Source organism: Megalops cyprinoides, chromosome 25, assembly GCF_013368585.1.
Source record: "Megalops cyprinoides isolate fMegCyp1 chromosome 25, fMegCyp1.pri, whole genome shotgun sequence".
Lineage (NCBI taxonomy): Eukaryota > Metazoa > Chordata > Actinopteri > Elopiformes > Megalopidae > Megalops > Megalops cyprinoides.
In genome coordinates, this window is record NC_050607.1 from 8,061,782 (window position 1) to 8,085,388 (window position 23,607).

General features: G+C 41.8%; 1 protein-coding gene across 2 annotated transcripts in view; it reads right to left on the reverse strand.

Moving 5' to 3' along the window:
- The window catches only part of LOC118772180 (scm-like with four MBT domains protein 2), a 42,619-nt gene extending 22,647 nt beyond the window's left edge, over positions 1 to 19,972 (reverse strand). The window contains exons 1-5 of one of the 2 annotated variants that reach the window (XM_036520474.1): positions 19,886 to 19,972; positions 13,523 to 13,698; positions 12,207 to 12,301; positions 8,596 to 8,836; positions 7,084 to 7,104 (exon numbers count right to left, since the gene is read on the reverse strand). In XM_036520474.1, coding sequence (XP_036376367.1) covers positions 7,084 to 7,104; positions 8,596 to 8,836; positions 12,207 to 12,301; positions 13,523 to 13,658 — 493 coding nt within the window. In that variant the 5' untranslated portion in view covers positions 13,659 to 13,698; positions 19,886 to 19,972. The remainder of the gene's footprint in view (positions 1 to 7,083; positions 7,105 to 8,595; positions 8,837 to 12,206; positions 12,302 to 13,522; positions 13,699 to 19,885) is intronic. The other variant, XM_036520475.1, reaches the window with a different exon arrangement.
- Positions 19,973 to 23,607: the final 3,635 nt, after the last annotated feature.

Here is a 23,607-nt window from a genome sequence, read left to right on the forward strand (position 1 = left end):
GAGACTCTCCCAAGAAATGATTTCTTAAGTATTTGTATCAGCACGCTTCAAACCTTCTGAATCTACAGGCAATCAGTGCTGAATCTGAGACAGATGAGGTCTTCCTTCAGCGTCTCCTGCATATGGCACAGATCGATGACCCTCTGTTATTACACACATTTTAGATAGAAAAATGGGCAACCAGACGCATTTCTCCTTCCCTCTGGCTGTCACTTCTTGATAACACTTTGATTTCCTGTTCATTGCACTTTCTCCATTTCTCCATTTCTCACTCTCTTTTGATCACCCTATTTCTCGCTCACCCTTTCTCTCTCCCACCCCAGCCTCTTTCACTTTCTCACCATCTCTCCCTCCACCTAAACATTGTTGATCTCTCTTGTACAGAAATAGATAAAACTATTTTTTTTAACTTCCTGTCAAGATTAATCACACAGCCGTTTAAAAAAAAACAGCAAGCAGTCAGTGTGTCAGCTTTGACATCTGAGATGCAGCTTCAAATTCTTCCCTCAAAGGAGCTGCTTTGAAGAAGAAGCAGGAAGGGGGTGGGGCTAGAGCTGGGGTAGGGGGCGTGGCTGCACAGGCCTGTCCTTCCCATTCACTTAGCTCCCCTTCTTTACATTATGAAGGATATGCTCAGGTCATGTTCACATTTATGTTCAGGTTATGTCTTTGAGATGGTGGAAATCAAGAGTGATGGTTCACATGTCAGCCCTAGGACAGGGTTTTTGTGCATCACCAGTACACAACCAGAGACTTCAGATTTAATGCCACATCAATCCTTCTCACATTTCAAGATTTGGTTTGAGGATCTCAACCCCTGAAGGTGTCCTGTGGTATCTGGCACCAAAATATTAGCAGCCGATCTTTCAAGTCATTTAAGTTGCGAGGTGGAGCCGCCGTGGATCGGACTTGTCGGTCCAGCACATCCCACAAATGCTCATTCGGATTGAGATCTGGAGAATCTGGAGGCCAGAGCAACACCTTGGACACTTCGTCATGTTCCTCAAACCATTCCCAAACAATGTGTGCAGTGTGGCAGGGCGCATTATCCTGCTGAAAGAGGCCACTGCCATCAGGGAATACCACTGACATGAAGGGGTGTACCTGGTCTGCAATGATGTTTAGGTAGGTGGCACGTGTCAAATTGATGTCGACATGAATGGCCGGACCTAGGGTTTCTCAGCAGAACATTGCCCAGAGCATCACACTTCCTCTGCCGGCTTGTCGTCTTCCCACAATGCATCCTGGTTCCATCAGTTCACCAGGTAAATGGCACACATGTACACAGCCATCCACGTGATCTAAAAGAAAACGGGACTCATCGGACCAGGCGACCTTCTTCCACTGTTCCAAGGCCCAGTTCCAACACTTGCGTGCCCATTGTAGGGTGCAATGCACTGTGTGTTGTGACACATTCCTCCCGTAACCATCATTACAATTTTCTGAGACTTTCTGAGACTTTCAGAGCCACAGTAGACCTTCTGTCGGTTCGGACCAGATGGGATAGCCGTCGCTGCCCTCACACATCGATGAGCCTTGGGGCCAACACCCTGTCGCTGGTTTGTGGTTTGTCCCTCCTCGGACCACTGTCGGTAGGTACTCACCACTGCTGACTGAGAGCACCCCACAAGCCTTACTGTTTCAGAGATGCTCTGACCCAGTTGTTTCGCCATAACAATTTAGCCCTTGTCACTTAGGTCTTTACTCCTGCCCATTTCTCCTCCATCCAACACGTTGACTACGAGAACTGATTGTTCGCTTACCATGTAATCTACCCAGACTTTGACGTGCCCTTGTTTGGAGATGATCAACGTTATTCGGTTCACCTGTGAGTGGTCATAATGTTTTGGCTCATCAGTGTACAATCCCATATTGTTACATGTGTGTGTATATTTTGCCACAACATTTCATGATTTAAATCACATATTTAAAATTGCAGGCATGACTGGCTTCTGTAACATGCTAAACACACCACAGTATATGCACTGACTTGTGTTTGCCTTACTGAACTTTGGAATAAGTGATGTCATAAAGAGATCTGATCTCTCCCCTGAGTGTAAGCACATGAATCCAACAAGAAAATAAAATGAAATAAAACAAAAATATTCATGAGTACTCTAGCATGTCCTTTACTCCTTTACACATTAATTAATTTGGTGAAGGTGCAGGGTGTTTTTTTTTGTTTGTTTATTAAACACCAAATTGATGCAAGGTGACCATGTCTGGTTTTACTCAAGGAGTTTTTCTGGTAAATCAAAAAAAAGTTTTTCTCCCAAATCAATGTGTGTGCACTTGGAATATAAAAGCTTTTTGATTTCCCTTTTTAGCACCTTACAGTCCACCAAAGTGTTATTCGTGTCTTACTATTTTACAGAATGCTTACCTCTCAGGCTTTAATAATGGAAAATTTAACGAATGGTAACCTTGTAAAAATCTGATAAAACAGTGTGGCATGTAGCACCATAATACAGCACAATAAAAGCACACAGCTGTGCCGGGCTATGAAATCATATTTTCCATTTTGTAATGGTGATAGACTGATGTTGTTCTCTGTCCTCTCACAGTCCAAGAGACAAGGGTTTCAGCAGAGGAAAGTCAAAGTAAAAGCTGCACAGAGTAAAGGCGGAGTAAATTATGAATATGAGCTGGACTGTGATATTAACAGAAACTCGTTTTCTTCTTTTTAAATGTACCATGAGGCAGCGGATGAAAAGAGAGGTAATGATAATGTGCAGCTTCATGCGCAGACTGAAAGCATGGCTCTCTTCCATCTCCCCTTCCCTCTGCAGCTGATTAAATGAGTGATTTAATGAAATATCGGAGAGCGTGTCCTGGGGCTTCTCAAAGGACCGGACAGGGAAAAAATGGTGTTCTCATTATAAGAACACACATGCACTCTCTCGCTCACACACACACACACACACACACACACACACTCTCACACACACACACTCAAACAGACCATTGAGACACACGCATACACACCTATGCACACATCACACATCACACTCACACAAACTAGAGACACATATTTACACACCTACGTGCATACAAACACACACACACACACACACACACAATGCAACAAATTAAAGAGATGCTGACACCAGCACCTGAACTAGACACACAAACACAAATTTGCCAGACCACAGAGACACACACACAAACAATATGAAAGACTTGCCCTGCTCAAACAGGACAGATCTTCCCTGTTAGTTCACAAGTTTTTTTTTTTTCTGCTGAGGCATGTGAGCTTCTAAACCATAACACTGAGCCTCTCCCTCACACAGACTGAACAGCAGTTATAAATGTTTTGAAAACTACCGAGGACAAACTGCTTCAGACACACCAGAACAAACCACACCAAACTGCCAAGTCACACTGAGTAATGAGATTCATCTGGGGCTGTGTATTTACAAAGATACTCGCTCGGCTGCTCCAACACTGCGGATTCCCAAAGAAACAGAGCTTACAGGACTGAAATACTGCGCACCTTTACAAAAACATTTCAAGCACCGTTCTCACTTTACAGAACAGCAGCATACTACTACTGTAGATCCACAGATGACAAAGTGTAATGATAACATTGCTACAGTAATACTTGTGAAACACTACCACCTTCAACAGTGTGTGCCAGGCTCAAAACAAATGATTTCACCCATGGAAATACACTTATCCCAATTTATTTGCAAAACACACAGATCTCTCAGTCAAAAACATACCTTTATGACAGGTTATGCTCTGGCTGTTATACGACTCACATCTAGCATCCTCACCACAGCATTTCAGCACTCATGAGGCTCCTTCAGCAGAGTGTGGACCTCGATCCTCAGCAGCAAAGCAACTGAGAATGGACCATGTCCGCTAAAATGTAATTACACGAAATCTTGCAGAAATCACATACTGTACTAATGAACCCTTAAAAGAATGTGACTTTATTAGAGCGTTCCCTAATTGACTGCAGTAATGGAACTGGCTGCAACCGAGGTAATTGGATCTAGCGCATAGTTATTTAGAGAGTAATGACACTGCAAAATGATTACTCCCAACAGAGAGAGAAGGAAGGGCCATCATGGCTATTGACTAAAGTCTGAGTCATTGTGAAGAGGCAAAATCTGAGACATAGCAGAATACACAGGGCCACCTCAGTCCCCCATGCTCTCATATCCTGTAAACAGGGAGATGACTGTCTTTTTCCCCTCACAACAAAGACTTCTACAGAAATCTGCCAGATTGTGTCATTCTACATCTGACGCACACTCTGATACGCACTACATGTGATGTTTTGCTTAAGGACTGCAGTGCTAATTTACACCTCAGAGTGAACCATTTAAACCACAACTGTGCACCTTTGTTAACCTCGAGCACCAGGGGTAATACAAGCCTCCTTTTCGTGTTCTGCCTGGAGTTGAGATTATAAGACAATATTATGTTAAGACAGAAACACAGTGACATGTCTTCACACTTGTCAGTTTGTCAAGAGACTTTTTTTGGCCACTTTTTAAAGATTTTAAAGATCCTTTGCCTCATCGGCTCCACTGTGGTGAGTGTGGCTGGCTGCAGCCTGCATTTGGAAAGTCCAACGATGCAACATGTACACCAATGCATGATTCACCTGCTACATGGGCCCCTGAGGCAATGACACACAAGTGGACACACACACACACACAAAAACCCCTCAGACATATGCAGGCATGCAGCAGACACCCTCCCACACACACAACTTTTGGTAAACTGTAATCTCTAATTGTGGTGGCTAAGACCTGCATGTTTGAACAGTTTTTCTCAAAGTTCATATATTTCTGTGAAAATGCACTCACCCACTTATAAACGACTATTTTACATAGCAATTATATCTGTCAGACTAACCCTTTGTAAGCAGTCTCTACACACCACACCAGAGACCTGCAAAGATCCCAGCTCATTCATTTTCATTCTACAACACTACAGAGAAAAAAAAAACATTTTCGCTATCTGCTTCAACTGTGCAGTTAGGACTCAGAGACCTTCACCTCATGCGTTCAGTCAGGTTTCCATGGTGACATCTTTGTCAGCATCAGAACCTGTTGTCAGGTAACACTGTCATACTAGAACAGCTTAATATTGCACCAACAATTGCACTTCCCTGTGTTTAAGTGACAGCCAAGAGATTCAAGAGCAGACATTCCACAGCAAATCCTCAAATGCCAGCTTTACCCAAAGACAAGAGGAAACCGCTTTTAGACCGTTACCTGACCTTGAGCAGCCGAGATCAATTTAAGAAGCACCAGGTGGAAACCGCTGAACCCCCCACCTCCCTTCCTGCTGTCCGCGGTCAAGCTGTGTCACCTGACAGGAGTCACATGACGGGGTCTGCACAGAGCACCTGACTGCACCTGATACATACGGCAAATAGCTGCTCGAAACCCAGGTACACATCTACAGAAGACTACAGGCAGGCAATCACAGGCCTCAGCGTAGAAAATCAAGCAACTGCTGACCAGGAGCAAGTGATAAAGAGTACCTACAACTGTGCATCTTTAAGCTCCATGGGGTCACATACCTAATAATGAACTTGTCAAACAACAGTCATTATAGATATTCCCTTAAACCTCAAAGCAGCCAATAGCCTTTTCAGAAAACCCACAGTAAAGTAAAATGAAAATGTTGCAATGTAAATGGAGGCAATGCCATCACAATGACACAGACAGCACGTTTACCTGGTGGCCCACAATTACACTCCCAATCTGGAATAATTCTCATTTCTGACTCCATTTACACTCCTATCTAGAATCCATTCACAATTAATTACATAGTCCATTTACCTTCATGTTGCAGAAACTGGATCTGTGTATTACAGGACTGTTTGGTGAATGCAGCATAATTGCCACTGTCAGTACAGATGACACGTGTATTGTTACTCTGGCCTGGGGCAACTTATTACTTAAACACAGTTATAGAAGTTTAAGGGGAATTTTGAACACACCACAGTCTGTCATTTTGTCTGTCCATTTAAATGGATTATTGTGCCACTTATAGTCCTGTCCCACAGCAGCAGAAATGTACACGGGCTTGTACAAGTGTGTCTGCCAAGCAATTAAATGACTTTGCTTTTTACATTAGGAAGTGGAGCACCACAAAGCAAGTGTACTGCAGTTGCTATGCAACCCTAGGCTCCTTTGAGCTCTTCATTTGGTTTTTTCTGAACAGGGCGCGTGTGGGTGGGTCACTTTCCCCGCACGCGTCACAATGCCGTGTGGTGCATATCTCCGATTCGCCCCCCGCCCCGGCTCATTCTACGCCGATCTCCCAAGCAGCACCTGTTCAGCACGCTCACCCCGCAGTGCTGGATCAGGGTGGCTTTTAGCTCACCCTGCAGCTACATGCATCATGGCCACTACAGAGAGAGAAAACCAAAACGACAGCATCATATGACCCAAAATGACTGAGACCTGAATACACTGCTGATCCAAATTATTTCCACCGTTTGACAAAACTCACCTTCACCACAAAAAAATGCTAATGCTAATGCGTGTGTATAATGCATGCGGGTATTGTGCATGTACATGTAGTATTGGGTTTTCTGGAGCAGTGTTTCTCAACCCTCTCCTGGAGTACTCTCTGCCCTGCATGTTTTAGATCCCTCCCTGCTCCAACACAGCTGATTCAAATGATCAGGTTGTCATTAAGAAGCTTCAGGAGTTCATAACGAGTTGATCATTTGAATCAGCTGTGTTGGAGCAGGGAGAGATCTAAAACATGCAGGGCAGGGGGTCCTCCAGGAGAGGCTTGAGAAACACTGTTCTAGAGCATCAGCTATAACACAGTGAGCCACTACAAGTCACTCGCAAAAACAGCCTCCACACTACAGACACCCAAAACAGCACTGGGTGCGTGTTATCGTTCTGTATGCATGCCAGCAGAGGGGGGAAAAGGACAGAAACGGGCACAAAGGACAGGATGGGAGAGCCATGCAGCATGCAGAGGATGCATTCAGACCAGCCGGCGGAACACCCCTCCCTTCAGCACAGGAAACAAAGACGAGAAGAGAAAGCAGACATGCGTTCTGATGGCCGCGGTTAGCAGGCCGACAGCTTTGCTTACCTTTTCTTAGGTAAACGTTATCTGAGAAACAAAGAGAGATAAAAGACAGCTGTAACAAAGTAGGCCGGGGGACGTCTTTTGTGCAACAGTGTCACTTTCTTTATCGGCGATGATGAACGACAAAGAACATTCTCGGCATCCTGCCTCGTTTCTGTCCTTCAGGGTGGTACCCCACTCCCTACTCCTCTAAACGCAGGTGAGCCACTGTGTGTTCAGTGTTAAAAATGGAGGGTGCGTATCTTTTCAGGACCATTGCAGAGTTGTCAGGGTTGAAAGTGAAAGTCTGCAGCCCTGTAAGTGTAGCCCCTGCATTTGGATTCAGTGGCAATTCCTCATTTGCCTCCTGAGCTCAGCTTTAGTTACATGTGTAACAAAGGCATGAAAAGTATGAATTCACCCCAAGGCAAAGTTATTTTTTTATAATATGACAAGAACTATTACTCTGCCAACATCAGTGAATATCTTTGAGCAGTTATTAACACACACCAGTGTGCAGGGAACAGCAGCTATAAATACTTTATTACATGAGTGTATTGCTTATAGATAATCAGTAAGCTGGCAATAACTCAAAACTGAATGTTAAAACTGACATTTTTATTTCAAGTCATTCCATTACGAGTATCTCACAATCACTATATAATACAAACACAGCCAAATAAACTGAATAATATGTATATTCTTCTGAATATACCAAGTGTGACTTGGAACTCATTAGACTCACTTTCCTCAGTCTTCTCTTACCTACCCTGCACTACAACAATAGACACACACACACACACACACACACACACGCTCACACACAGGCGCACGCATACAAATCACACATGCCCACACTGCGTAGCCATGGCTCCTAAATTCTGAATTCTATTTTCAAAACAGTGAGGGAATTCATGTCATTCACAAATTGTGATAAATGATATCCATTAAAGATTAATCATTTGAAGCATAACAGGTCGGATGCACATCACAATATTAAAGAATACTCAGATTACTGGAGACCATCAGAAACAATGCACACTCTTAAATCAGGCCTAATGCAACTCTGGTCCATGTACTTTCACTCACTCTGTATGTGGAGGGTGTTCATTCATAAATTATACCAAAGGGCTCAATGATCCAGCAGCAATAAGTCAGACACCCAGGACATACAAGCACATTTTTACAGCATCACTTGTCCACGCCAGAACCTCTGAGACACGACTATTTATGAGTCTGATCAACGTTGCGGTGCTTTTTTGGGTAAAGCTGTCTCTACAAACAGATCGCTTGTATGTCTGTACAAATCAATGTCATGTATGACTCAATGCAGACGTTGATGCAAACAGCAGGTTAATATTTAAATAACAATGAACACCAAACTACAACTGCACACATTTGCAGCTGGAGGTGACAGGTTTCCGAGAGCTTCACTCCAAAAAAGCCCATCTGAGTTGCTATGGTTTGAACCACTGGCCTAACTTGGGTTACTACGACAACGGGCAGCAACAGTAATGCTTTGCTCTGTGTTCTCACCTTCTGGGGGCATGAGGACCTTGCTGTTCTGGGCGCACCAGCCGATGGGGTGCAGGTCGGCGGTCATGACGTCACACCAGAAGTCGGCCTTGCGGTCGTGGCCGTAGCCACTAAAGCGCAGGAGCAGGAGCTGGCCGCACGTGGTGATGATGGTCGCCACCCAGTAGGTGTCCGGGCTGCTCTTATTGGCCACCTCCAGCTTCATCCCAGGCTGGAAGCTGCTCTGTAAGCTGATCTCCACCTGAGGGAACCAATCAGAGCGTGTGAAACCACAAGTGAGATGGCTGTGATTGGCTGTCACCTGTTTCATCATCTGTTTCCAGCTGGAGTTGACCTGAAGTTAGACCTGATGTCATGCAACAAGAGAGTGTGATGTGAGGAAAATGACGCCTTCATTGAAATAAATACACTCTAGTCACTGTGTACAGGCAAACAAGGACTACTACTCAATACTACAGAGAGACAATCTATCCCAACAACTGCTCAGTCCTGTAAAGAGATTTAGTCTATACCAGCTACTGCTCAGTACTGTGGAGAGATTAAGTCTACACCAGCAACTGCTCAATTATTTAGAGTGAATTAGAGGGAATTTTTAGTCTATCTCAGCTACTACTCAGTCCTTCAGAGGGAAACTTAGTCCAACCTTGCTGTATATGTTTAAGAAGTTAAAGGGCCACTTGAGTAAGATTTTGAAGAGAACACTCTTAGTGGGTAAGGATTGGGTTTTATCTCTGCTGTTCGGAAAGCCTGCCAATCTTTGGGCGTGGGAAAGAAAAGGGCTATTATCAGAGTCAGGGTTATTAAACACCGCTGTTTATGCATTCAATACACTGCCTTCACCCACAACACAGCCACACCCCAAGGTTCAAGACTCAAAAAGGTGCCATGAATCAACTCAAGTCAACAAATCGCTCAAGCTGCACAGCATTACCATGTGACTAAATCACACGTGAGACACGCATGAGACGCAGGTGAGATAAAAGTGAGATGGAGAAGACTGTCCCGCCCTTGACTGGCGTACTGTTAAAAGAGGGCGTACTGAGGGTGTACTCTGTGAAAACAAGTCCCAGAAAAAGATTTACATACACATTTTTAAATCCGCCTTCAAAGACACTGCCTTACAATCCTTAGCCTAACAAACTAAATCCCTGGGATTCCCAAGTGAACGCTCAGTGACTCGTCTCTGAAAATTTGCAAACAACGTCAATCTCCCGCCAGGTACATTTTAAATATTTTTCCAAGTTCCCCGATTAGAGAGTTTCCAGAAAACCAGTAATCAGAAGTGCAGAGGGCTGATTTGGGAGTGGATTTATGGCCTGAAACGTGCTGGCTCAAATCCTGGCCAGTACTCTTGTTGTTGGGCGTTGCCGCCACAAACAGGATGTGTCACCTGGAACAGATGCAGATGCCGTCCCAGCAGTAATGACAGAGCCCCGAGTAACAGAGACACGCTAATATGCATGTCTCTGCAGAGCGGGGAGGGTGGCAAACAAATGCAAACTGCACAGAGAAATGTGTTCTCTCCACGCTACTTTCTGCGATGGCCGTACTGACCTATGTACTGAGCTCAGAATCAATTCTATAAGTGTCTCAAAATACTTAAAAGAATCCTACTCACTGCTGACAAAATGTGGCCTCACTGGAAAAATCTCCCATCTAAAACCACAGTAAACGGCCATAATTTAAGTCACTTTTGGAGAAATCCCGTAGATGGGGAATAACATTAGCAGACAAACAGAGTTTTGTTTCTGCAGCAGCGGAGGAGGACCCTTGCAGAAGAGAATAAGGTGTTTTCCAGAAAAGCATGGAAAAAAACGGCAGAAAGCTTGCGTTTCACACTTTGTGAACATCGCGTTTAGCGAATCTTCAAACGCCCCGTTTTCCAATGCAATCCACTTAACTCTGCAGGGGTTTCCCCGTTAGAAAACAACACAGTTCTCTTATTCTCTCACTTCAAAAAAGGTGACTGTCAAAACAGACTTCATTTCCAATTTAGAAAAATGTGATAGTAGTTTTGCATATTTAATACAGAGCAGTGACTTTGTACCACCAGACCTTCAGCTGCGGTTTGACTGGTATCGAGAGTAAACACTTTCACTTGGCACATTTATTCCCCAGAGTACAGCAGAGATTGCATAGATCCTACAATATTTTATCCGTAATATACAGTACATGGATTTACACTCTTACATTTATTAGAGTTGCTGCTTAAAGTACACAGCCTGGCTTTAAAAAAAAAAAAAAATCTCTCTCTCTCTCTCTCCTCTCGCCTTCTAAGAACAGAAAGCAAACGTTTTTTCCACTCACGGCAAGTCACATTTTATTGTTTGGCAAAAACAGGTAAGATCATTTCATCATTTCACTCTTTACTCTTGTAATGATACTCTCTACTCTCATGTCACCACACGTACATTCAATTAAACATACAGCACTTCCATTCTGTGTTAAATGCTTGGGAGAACGTGGTTCTTCTACTGTTTCTTTATGGCAAACCGCCCCACCCTTCTCCTCCCAAAATGACAGGAACAAACTTCTAAGACAAAATGCCTGACTGCAAGGAGAGGCTCTGTGGTTTTATATCTGTGTATCTGACAGAGCTTTCAGGTGCTTCTCCGGCATCTGCAGCACTGGTGTGAAAACCGCACCATACCTGAAAACATGAGCAGATTCTGCCGATGGAGGAACGGCTTTCACCCACGCGTGCTTTCTGTGGATACCTGTACCAATAATCCGAACCACATATTTTTGTACCTATTCAATCCAAAAACTCAATGTTTGACAACCATCTGTGACAATTTAAATGAGCATGACAACAGACAGTGCAGAACTTACAAACCAACGTAATACAGGCAATAGCCATCCAGAGGAAAGGTATCTGGAATCCAATGTTCCTTGGCTTTAACACAGCTTTTTGTCCTGTGTCCAAGGACTTCTTGGTACAATGCAGATGTTCAGAATTGACTCTGTCCTTGCTGAGAACAGTTCCAGTGCCATGTTTTAAGAGCTGTGGCAGATATGACCTTCACATTCAGTACTGACTATACAGCAAAGTTATTTTAGTCATGTTCTGTCCAACATCCTTTCATTATGAACAGAAATTTAAAAACAGTTGTGTTTCATTTCACTGCCTTTACTTTGTCAGATCCATTTGGTACAAAACAATTAGACCAAGCTTCTGCTGTTAGACTGTGACATCAAATCTGCAACCACATCCTGTTTGAGGATGGGAAAAAAACAAAACAACAACACCTGCACACAGGTAAGGCTGCCTATACCTTTACACTGCAGAGGAGATATGGGCATAAATTCACGTTTCACACTTTTTGTGTGTGTAGCATGGTTATTCATGTTTAAAGATTGTGGGAGATGTGGTGAATCAGATGAGTGGTGGTATCGTTATTTGTGTTTAAAACACTGCAGGATGAGGTTATTTACATGTTTTTGATACGTGTGGGTACTATGGTTACTCATGTATTTATAAGAGGTGTGGGGGCATGATTAATCACATGCTTAAAGGAGGTGTAGGAGTATGCTTACTCACATGTTAAAAGGAGTTGTAGGAGTAGGGTTACTCACATGTTAAAAGGAGTTGTAGGAGTATGCTTACTCACATGTTTAAATGAGGTGTGGGGTGCAGCAGTGCCATTCATTTCCTCAAGAAACTCCTCCCAGTTAAAGTCCAGTTCTTCATCCATGGACTCTTCATCTGTGGCAGCATAAAACACTGTTAATCCACACAGTTAAATACAATTAACCATCCTCAATCAACACAATAGTAATTTTGCTTTGTGCACTTACTAATTTTCCTGAAGTATGGTATATTATGGTATGGTAACCATTTTCTGAATCACAAGACATCTTACAGAGTTTTTTTTTAACTGATCAAAAAAATAACCATGGTAACACTTCCAGCTCATTTACATATGGAGGCAGTGAAACTGACAATGAGCTGATATTTAAATGCTGTCAGTTTAAATGTAGTTCCTCTTTTTCTGCAGAAAACTACAACCTGCAAGGGCATAAGCTTAAAAAGATTCATTTGTTTATTAAATACAACTTTGATTTCTACATAGCAACTCTTACAGTAAAAGGTTAGCAGGTGAAATTCTACATAACTTTAAAGATAGATTGACAGATAGATGGCTAGATACCTAGATAGCTAGACAGATAGCTAGATAGTACTTTATTGATCTAAACAAATTCCCTTGCCAACGATCAACCATGTTGGAAAGAGAGGTACACAACATAAAATAAACATAAAACAATAGGACAATATGTGTATTTTATGTTGTGTACCTCCATGCTTGACTGTTGGCAGGGTAATTTTCCTTTTTCCTATACAACAGCAACATTACATCAAAATCAGCTAGTCTCTCAGAGTCTGTGTGTGAGCCGCATTGATCTTCATCTTCAAAAAGCGCCCACGTTCCTTTCTTAATAACAGCTCACAGCAACTCTGCAGCAGCTTACAGCGAAGCTCTCCTTCGACAGCCTCAAAATCCTCTGCAATTCCACCGTTTTGTTCGCAGAGTGATGAACCAGCGGCGCCAGAGCACTAAATCACTGTTTCTGCACTGCGTGCTGGAGCGCGGCGTGACTGTTCCTCTCAGACACCAGAGAACACATCAAATAAACCCATTTACTCAAAAAAAGGGTTGTTTCATTCAAACAGGCTCCCTCAGGTGCTAGCATACTTTTCTCCTCTCCTCTGTCTGTGATGTTTGGAAAAAAAAGGTTTCAAAGTTTATAGAATGGAGAAACATGCACACAGACACACACACACAGACACACACACACACACACACACACACACACACACACACACACACACACACAGACCGACCCAGTCAGCAGGTTAAAACATACATATGAAATGAATATCCAGGACACTAAAAATTCACACAAGCACAAGCACATTTTCTCTCACCTGAGTTCACCTGTTCTCCTCTCCCATTGTCCGGGTTCCCTGCAGACAGCTGTGGGGTTGTCTCCTGCACACTGGCAGCACTGAAGGGGACAGATGACATGCTGGTCCCTCCCTGTCCCAGTGACTGAAAGTCCATCTCTCCACCCCTCTCACTGCACACCAGTCTGTCCTTTCTCCTGCACAGATTCATTGCACATGCTCAGTGTCAACGGCCAAGCAGAAACCCCAGCCAGCACCTCCCCCCCCCCCCCCCCCCCCCCCCCACACACACACACACACACACACACACACACACACCTGCGATCACACATTCTTATTCATACACATCCTCGTTCACACACATCCTCATTCAAATAAATGTGAATTCACACACATTCTCACTCAGACACATCTTAATTTACACACATCTTCACTCACACACGTCCTCATTCAATTACAAATTCATACACATCCTCACTCACACACATATTCATTCAAACATATTTGAATTCACACACATTCTGTCATATACATCTTCATTCAAACTCATCTTCACTCACACACATCTTCATCTAAACAAATATGAATTAGTTCACATCCTCACTCACACACATGCTCATTCAAACAAATCTGAATTCATACACATCCTAACTCACACACATGCTCATTCACACACCTCTGAATTCGGACACACACCTTCATTCAGACTCATCTTCACTCACAGACATGCTCATTCAAATACATCAAAATTTACACACATCCTTACACACATCTGATATATACAAATAATGAATGTTTCTCAAGGATCAGCCTACATTTGGAGGGCCAAAAAAGATGGGCCTGACCTAGGCTGTACACATATGGTTTTCACACATGACTGAAAGCTCACTTTCCAAGAGGCTTGCTGTGCTGTCTTTTGTATTTCAGTTTGGGGATTTTTTTCAGGGACCTTGTGAGAGTGATATGAATCTTTCTGTCTCTTGTGTCATTCCTGAATAATCATGTAGTAAGTGTCACAACAATGAATATTTATACTGCAATTTCTGTGCAAGTATATGTAAATGCAAATATCTACACCTGTATTAATACTTTATATGGCCTTCTTTGTAAGAGGGGTGATGTCTACCCCGTGTTCAGGAAAAAAGAAACATTAGATTTGATCTCATATAAATTATCCAGTTTATGACTCAGTAATTGCGAACGCACTTATAAAATTCGTAAAACTCAATCAAAATATGGGAACTACACTTGTGATCAGGGTAAACACTCAGTAAGGTTATTATGTGATCAGTCATAAATGATAATAACTGCATTGTAAAGCGAGTGTAATTTGCAAAGCCTCTGTGACTAGTCATATCGGTTCGGCTCATCAGTTTCAATGCGACTTACAGCGATGCATCTGACAACCTTACATAATTACAATTAATGTGATTCAATTCTTAGATGAAAGAATTAATATTTCAACATTTACATCCAGGCCGAGACACATGCTTCAAATGCATGATTATGGCAAGTTAAAAAAAAATCTATTTTTTAATGAATATGAATGGATTCATCTGAATGCAAGATGAAACTGCAGCTGCCTGGATGAACAGAGAGTTCTATTTAAAAATAGCACAAGCCTGATATCTGTGTATCCAAATAGATTTAAAAATACATGCCTAGAATGCACATGCAAAGAAAAGCAATGCAGTCTTACATGATGGGAAGCCATTTTTGCCCGGAACACAGAATCCAATGTTGCAGATACTGCTTCAGGATTCTGTGGGTCTCTGCCCTAATCTCCAAAGCCTGCCTCCTCTACCAAGTCTTGGATTTGGAGAGACAAAATTATTGATCGGCTACTCTCTCCGAAACCTGCTCTCTCTCTACGTTTTTCGGCTTATTCAAGCTTTGTTTGAAATTAAAAGATTAACCAAGATAACTTGACGGCACTGTGCTAATTTTATTTTCCCTTCTTTTAAGTAAAATCCTTGTGGACATCCCTGGGTCTGCTGTTCTTTTAAATCACAGACACAAAGGCAGCAATCTAGCCAACCACACACGTTTCATGTCAATGTTGTCTGTGATCCAGGAGGCAAATTTCAGTCCCTGTAGCCACGTTCCATCTGTGCACAACTCACTCCTTCACTGAAATGTAAAATGTATTTGAGTGAAAATGACAAATTCATTCCAAAGGGATGCCTGTATAGGTCCTGCAGCACAACAGCCTTCTACAGCGGACAGTGTGTTCTCTTATGATACACGGCATGGGACACTTCAACAGCCATGGGCCCTGGCTTCACCTGATGACATCACAATGCCTCTCAGCTCCGTTCCCAAGGAGTGCTACAGGCGGTGCACCAAACAAGGAAACCTCATTAACAGGCCCCGATGTGCTGCCTACTACATCACCGTGACGCTAACATCTCCATTCATTCAAATGACAGATTCCAGTCTTCTGGGAGGATGATGGTACTTCAATGGCTGATATACCCCCTCACCTTCTGTACTGCATCTTACAGCAGTACAGCAATATTTTCAGAGTGTTGGTTTTCCTGCACCCACTACTTCTTTGCTTCATACCCTAAGCATTGCATTATAGCATCACTGCATACATGCTCTTTATCCTAACACAGCAAACAGAACTGCAACAGAAATGCAATAGATACGCAGCAAGCAGACAAGAGAAATAAAAATGGTTTCAAACAACAAATGATGCCTCTACCCCGCACCCACATCTGCAAACTCCCTCCTAGCGCTGTCCTACATCAGCTGACTGAGTTAAAAATACAGAGTGAACAACAACTTCAGGCTGAAGGAAAGTCACCGAGGCAATAAGAGAGGCTGCTATTTAAGACACCTTTTCAGCCGGTCCCCTGAATGACAAATAGCCCACATGCCCTGTGACGCAATTCATTTTCGGCAGGTCATAGCATCGTAGCGAATGAATGTATGACAAGGAGATGGGCTCTTCTGTGCATCGGCTACACAAACAGTGCTGACGACGGCGTATTCTTAATTTATAGGCCAATGGCTGATTATGTAAACTACTTGCCTCCTCTGAATTGTATTAAATAATAAATGATCATGTTTAGCAGTTTGCATTTATAATCTTTTTGCTTCAAAGGGTAAACATATGCAGAGCAGCGTGGAGCATGAAAACAGCCCAAACGGAGGGCTTTATTAATTAGGCTGAAGCACAGAAAGGAAACAGTCACTTAATGTGACCAATTTACTGCTAACTTTGGGAATGCAATAATGGTCTTGTGAACCATGTTTTCAGATGTAAAGTTTCACAGCATCCTAAATAATATCTTAAATAGATATTTTGTGGTGGAGCAGGATTTCATCTTACAATTTAATCTTGCTTAAATTGTAAAGAAACTGAGTTCTACAGGATGAGCGAAGTAACAACTTTAGTACTTTGCATATCAAACTGAATAAACTTCTTAGAATAATGATCTGTGCAAATACACTCTTCATAGAGAGGAAGATGCATTTGGACTGCCTTCTTCTCATTACTTCTTCTTGTGATGACGCCTTTCGGGACAGTGGACCTCTAAAATGGCCCTCCACTATAAATTCTATGTTCAGCTGCGGTTCTACTATTTCACAGAACTAGAACTCAGGACGTGGTATTTCTCTCTTTCTGGAATATCTGGTTATGATCTATCCTTAAAGCTCTGCCCACAGGGAGTGAACAAATGGCGAGAAACAATGTGATGCAATATCACTCGCTTTCCTTTCGTTTCAGTTACTATTTTCAAAATATTTTGAATAAAAGATAGCAGTGTGGCAGTTTGCCATTTCAGGATCTGCTGTATTATAGAACCAAATGAAAAGCTGTGATATACAACTCATCACACAACTATCAACAACTGATGTGGTCCTCCAATTAGCAATTGATCGAAAAAGCAGTACAGTGATACTAAATAAAATAAACAACAAGACATGATTATCAAAGTCATATCAGCAGTAAGCAGTCAAATATCACCAAGCAAATAACCAACCAATATATTAACAGGCAATGTGTGACAAACAGATTACAAAGCTGAGGTCAATTAAATCGCAATGCATGTCACGCCAGTGTTAAAACGTAACTGTTCATGTAGTTTAATGCTTTTTTTTCCCAATACCTTCCCAGCACAGGAGTTGCAAGTTTCTCGCATGAAATACCAGTCAGTGCAACCAAACTCATTCCAGCCACCATCTCTGCCAAGGGACATTCATGGGGAAAATACTGTAAACAGAAGATGGTATTCTGAGAGGCAAGAGAAAGTCCTGACCGTTTGTAATGGAATCAGAAAAAGACTGTAAACTTTAAAGAAAAAAAATGGGAAAACGTCGCACTGCAACTGCAAAATAACCAATATAACTGAGTGATTGCAGGAGACGTGTTACATCTGTTGTCACTGGCAACAGTTCTGCTTGTACTGTACATGTAAAACGCAAGAATGTTCCTCTTCTGTCGGTTCATGAGGCTGGAATTCCAGTTCTTGCTATCATCACTCCAGCCGTAAGGTTGCTTCTCTCTCTCTCTCTCTCTCTCTCTCTCTCTCTCTCTCTCCAATTCAAATTTATATTCAAATTGCGTTTTTTTAACGTGACCTTAGTACTGCCGACGCAGGGTTAATTCCCCCCCCCCCCTCCTCCTCTCTCTCTCTCTCTCTCTCTCTCTCTCTCACACACTCTCTTCTGTTCTCTCTTTCTTACACACACACACACACACACGTTTTTCAAATAACAAAGACGGAGTAGCAATAACAGTGGCCGGAATGCATTACACTTCCTTGTTCTGAGACTATAATCGGTCCCAGTCATTCTAATACAAAAGCTATTCTTTAACGGCGGCCGGGAAGAGTTCTGAAGGCAGAGGTTCAAAACATGAGAGCATTATGACATGAAATAATATATAACTAGGCAGGTCATCTTTACTTTACAAGGCTTCGACAACGGTATTGGTCTTAATTCATCACTTTGTGAAATGCGAAACAGCCCCGTCAATTCAGGATTTCTGTTCGCTTTACCTTCCAATGGCTTTCAGAAGCGTTTCCACCCATTGTTTATATTTAAGACTTTGGAAGTGTGCAGGTGTGTCTGCAGTCTATAGGACAGCGAAAAAATGTAAACCGAAACAGACATTTTTCTGTAGCCTCTAAACAGCGGCATTATAAAAACCACACATGAAAAAATTAATCCCGACGAGGAATCCTCTGGAATAATGCGGTGCTAAACCCCGGATTTACGTCTGTCGCGCAAGAAATATTAATAAATAGAATAGAAAAGACCAATTAGTTAAACAAATTATCATGCTTTAAGCGAAATTAAAAACAAATGTCATTATGTAACAATAACCTCGCGTATTTCCCTTTCACCAAGATATTCCTACTGTTACATAATCCAATCAGGTGATATAGGAAATTAATGAAACTGCATCGTTTGTAACAGGGAGTATGAGTGTAGTATACGGAATGTCCTTTAATATGACAGTGTATTGCTTGGAATTTTTAAAGCGAAACAGGAAACATGCATTGCACGCACACGGTATCATCATGGTCCGCGCCACAGAAAACGCTAATGGATTTCATGTATTTGGCACTCCGCGAATGTACTTCGCACTCAAAAAGTATTGCAGCGGAAAAAAACCCCAGCAACGCCGTAGCGCACACGCTTTGTATTTAATTCATTAGAGCACGGCCGGCTGCAACTAAAGAAACTTGAACCGAATGCATAACTCCAATAGTTTTATTTTTTCCCTAGTCAAAGTATTTCTTTTCAGTTCCTGAACACCTTAACCCGCCATGTTGAAAAACGTTTGACAGATAAGCGGTGCCCAGCATTTTCGATGCATTTGCGCACCTAACCAGGAGCGAACGCATCGCACGCCTACAGCGTATTAACCCAAATAAATTTCATTAAAATTGAAGTCTCTGGAGCAAAGTTCAGTTCCATTAAACGAAGCAACCGTAAAATAAGCGTAGTACCTACAGAAAGGAGATCGTACAGTTTATTATTCCCTTCGTATAAATCAACAATTTTTAGACGAGAAGCTAACATTAAAAATGACATTTTTACATAATCAACAAATTTCCACCCTAACAGTTAATGAAAAGGGACAACACAATAAACAACGCGCTCGTTAAACCGAAAGTCAAATGTGCAGTCAAACGTTTGTATCGTCATACACAAAACAAACAATTACACGTAGGGAACAGTTTGTGTAACTTGCCTCCCCTTTAGCAAGCTACTCTATTTTCTGCTGGTAGAAAAACAGCCTCGGAACAGCCTACTATTTTAACCAGGAAAAACCTAACCGACAGAATGAAGCCCCGAGAAAACGACACTTCTGACGAAACGGAACAAATAACTACCAAAGAAAGAATCACCAGACACCTGTTTTACCTTGATGAAGTTTTTCAGCGTCCAAATTCGCAGTACCCGTTTGATCAGCGGAAGAAGGCGAGCGGTGTCTTTCTCAGCTGCCCAAGCCAAAGCTTCGTTCCAATATGGCATCTTACGTCTGCGCATGTCCAGAAATCTTCAGATTATTTTCCAGCCAACTCCTTCATTGACCTTTACAGCAGTTGCAAAATTTCTTCATAGCCAATTATAAGTAGGATATCGAAGTCACCACCCCCATCTCTGATACTTCACTGTCACTCCACGAAAACAAATACTGTATCTGTATTTAGTTGATGCATTTTATAGTCAGCCCACTTGGACCATTTAATCATTAATGACTGTCAAACCGAAGTTAGGGATTTGGTAACATAGTAATTTTTTAATATGTTGCATTTGTGAGATAGGAGGAAATGTTTTTTTTTTTTTTTTTCCAAAATAAAACAACTGTAAATTTCACGACCACGGTGATTTCATGAACATCTGTTTTATTCTTATTTACAGCGGTGATCGTGTTGTACAATTTCTTTGTCTGTTTTTACTGTATAATGTGAAATGAACACGCAGTCTCATCTGTAAGTTTCATATGTTGTACCCTTGGGCAAGCTACATAACCTAAAATCGCCTCAGTTAATATCCAGCTGTATAAATGGGTAAACGTAAAAAACTGTGAAGTCGCTCTGGATAAGATCGTCTGCCAAATGCCAATAATGTAAAGTGACATTCATATCCATTAATAATAGTATATTTTATTGTAGATCTACATAACTAAATGTAGCCATATTTTCTATATAGGCTACGCAACTTTGTTTAAATGCGGACTTTAGTAATTAAAATGTTAATGCTTCAAACAGAGCGACAAACTCAGTACCTCATGCTCCTACTTGTGTCCAAGCCAACATTTTATTACCCAGTTCGTTCCTTAGCACGTTCCAAAGTCCAGATTTATTCAAATGCTACGTGCACCTTGTCTAAAATTACAATAATAATAAAAATGACAGCGTCGTAGTTTATTGACGCCAAGCTCTTGGTTATATGTTTCTGTGATTTAATTTCACCAGAAAAGGCATCGCAGCAACCCTTCGTGATTTGAATTGGGCTTTTACAATGAACACTTTCCAAAAGACGAGTCAATACTAATGACATGTGTAGCCTTTAATTTCTTTTACATTTCATTACAGTTCTTCCATACAGACGTGATAAAGCAGCATTTTCTCAATTAAATACACTTTATCTATATCTTATTCGGCAACAGAATTTATTGGGGCGGGACATTACCTCCGTTCCTGCTGCCACACTGACCTCTTGTGGTCACCTGCGTGTGGTTCTATGTGCAAACTGTTTAAACCAGGTGTTCAGATGGACGTAAATATGACTAAACGGGTAAAGACACACTTTAACAGGCACTGCACCTAGGACACATGCAGTGTCGTAGCTGACCACTGATACTGTAGTTGTCTTTGGAGGATGCAATGATGTGATGCTCGATACTCGACGATACAACAGATTATACATACCATCTATAAACGTCTTCGCACGCCCCCCTCGCTACTGCCCCCTCAGTCACTTCATCCTAGCGCCGAGCCTGCTTGTTACCATCTTGAACTGAATGACGCCGAGTGTTGAATGACCCAAGTGGTTTGTTACAATCTCTGAGGGCGCTTTTAGATTACCTTGTCTCTTTCACTAGCTCATGGCTTGTCTTGACCTCTGTTAAGTAATGCCGTAATGCATTATAGAACGAAATCATTTAATCACGGAGACCGTCCTTTTCTGCCCGATGCTGTAGAATCTCATATCAGAAACCGATGAACTGCTTCATCAAATTGAGATAGAAATGCCTACAGACAAGTCAATACGAAGTTTACTTGAACTTTGCCATTGAGGTAATGTGTTCCACTTTTCTAAATTGATCTCATTTTATATTTCATTCATTCGTTCTAATGCCTCCCACATTCAGTAGTTACCTTAAACCATTTTACATAATGTTCTTTTGTATGATTATCGCTGGAGGAAGTGAAGCAGATCAACACCAGGAAATTATCTTCCTGTTATTACATCGCCGTGTGCATGTGTGTGGGTCGGTTATTGCACCTGTTCCTGACTAATAAAAATACCACATGCTCTGAACGTTAGATTAGCATCTATGAAATAGCTGCACTGCATTTCTAATGATTATACTGTACCTTGTTGTAAATAAAATCATGCCTTACAGCCAGACACATGATTCTGAAATCCAGCATCCACGTAAATATAACTTTGTTCCAAATGAGTAAAGCGTCTCTCCGGGGAGGGACAGAGCGATGTCTGCGTACCCATAACAAAAAGCCCACTGAAGCTTTGAAGATGTTTTGTGAAAGGTTCAGTTGGCTTTCTATGTCGTTCATTCCTGACATTCCCTGCCTCGTTTCCTCCGCCGTCAGATAACGTTTTGTTTGATAACTAACATCGCCAGAGTAAAGACCTCTCCGAGAACCTCACATGCGCACAAACGTACTACAGGATCAACTGAAACCTCTGCATGAAATGAACCAATAAGGTAATTATTTGCAAAATCAAAAACCGTAAGACACAAATTCTAAATCAAATGCAAATAAAAACTGCCATAATCCGTGACAAATGAAAATGATATTTTCACATCCTGAAAGCTTAACCTCGATTTCTGTCCAAGTAACAAAAACCGATTAGCTGGCTTGGATACGCATAGTGGCTTCGACATGAACACATCAGTTCCCTGGGCACACTTATGAAGGATGTTGCGTCGCAACAAGGCTAAAACAAAATCAATAGCTTTTATTAGCAGTTAGCAATTTCGGCAAACTGAACCTGGAGCGTCCAAGCAAAACAACACGTTGAATCCCAAGGACAGCAAATATTCGCATGAGGCGCTTCTGTAACGGTCCAGTCTATGTATTCAAAAACTGTATTTCTGGTAAATGTTTCAAAGCAACGCTGCTTCTCACGACATACATCTGATAATCTTATTCGAACCAGTGTTGCCTGGTTTTGACGTTGAAATCGTGTTTGAGACAATGGTTTTATTGTAGAGGTAGCGTTGCGAAATTCTGCGTAAATTCGCTGATCTCAGATTGTGTGAATCAACATATGAGATGGGTACAGCGGTATTGATGAGCGGTCTGAATCTGCACAGAATTTTACGCAGCAATACGCCTTCTCTTTCAGGCACACCTCTCAAATCTGTTGGCAATAACGGTAAATTCCTGAAACCGTGCCTCCAATTTTTTTTTTTTTTTTTTTAAGAGAGATTTCCCGTCAGCAATTAATTTTGCACATTTTTGATTTCATTCAGTTGAAATCGCCCTGTAGATAATGTTTGCTTCATTTTTTTTATGTAACATGCAGTTTTTACAAATCAAGACGTGAATTGGTTGCATTAAAACCTGTATGTGTCCACAGTCGAATGAAAAAGTTGTATTTATAACTGACTCAATAGCTGGAAAAATACCACCTGTCAAGTTAGCCACAAATTTTATATGTGTTCATCAAAATTAACCATTAGATGGTGCTGTAAGCCCTGAAATACAGACGTTTGACAAGAGCCGTATACCCCAGAGAAAGTCATGATGGACATTTTTCATAAGTTGCGATCATGTAAAATATCACAGGAGCAATCCTCATACTCTTCTGAGATCATGCTTAAATGGAACAAGACCGCCCAGGTGATGTGCGATTTTGTAGTGTGTCGTGTAAGCAAAGTGTAATTT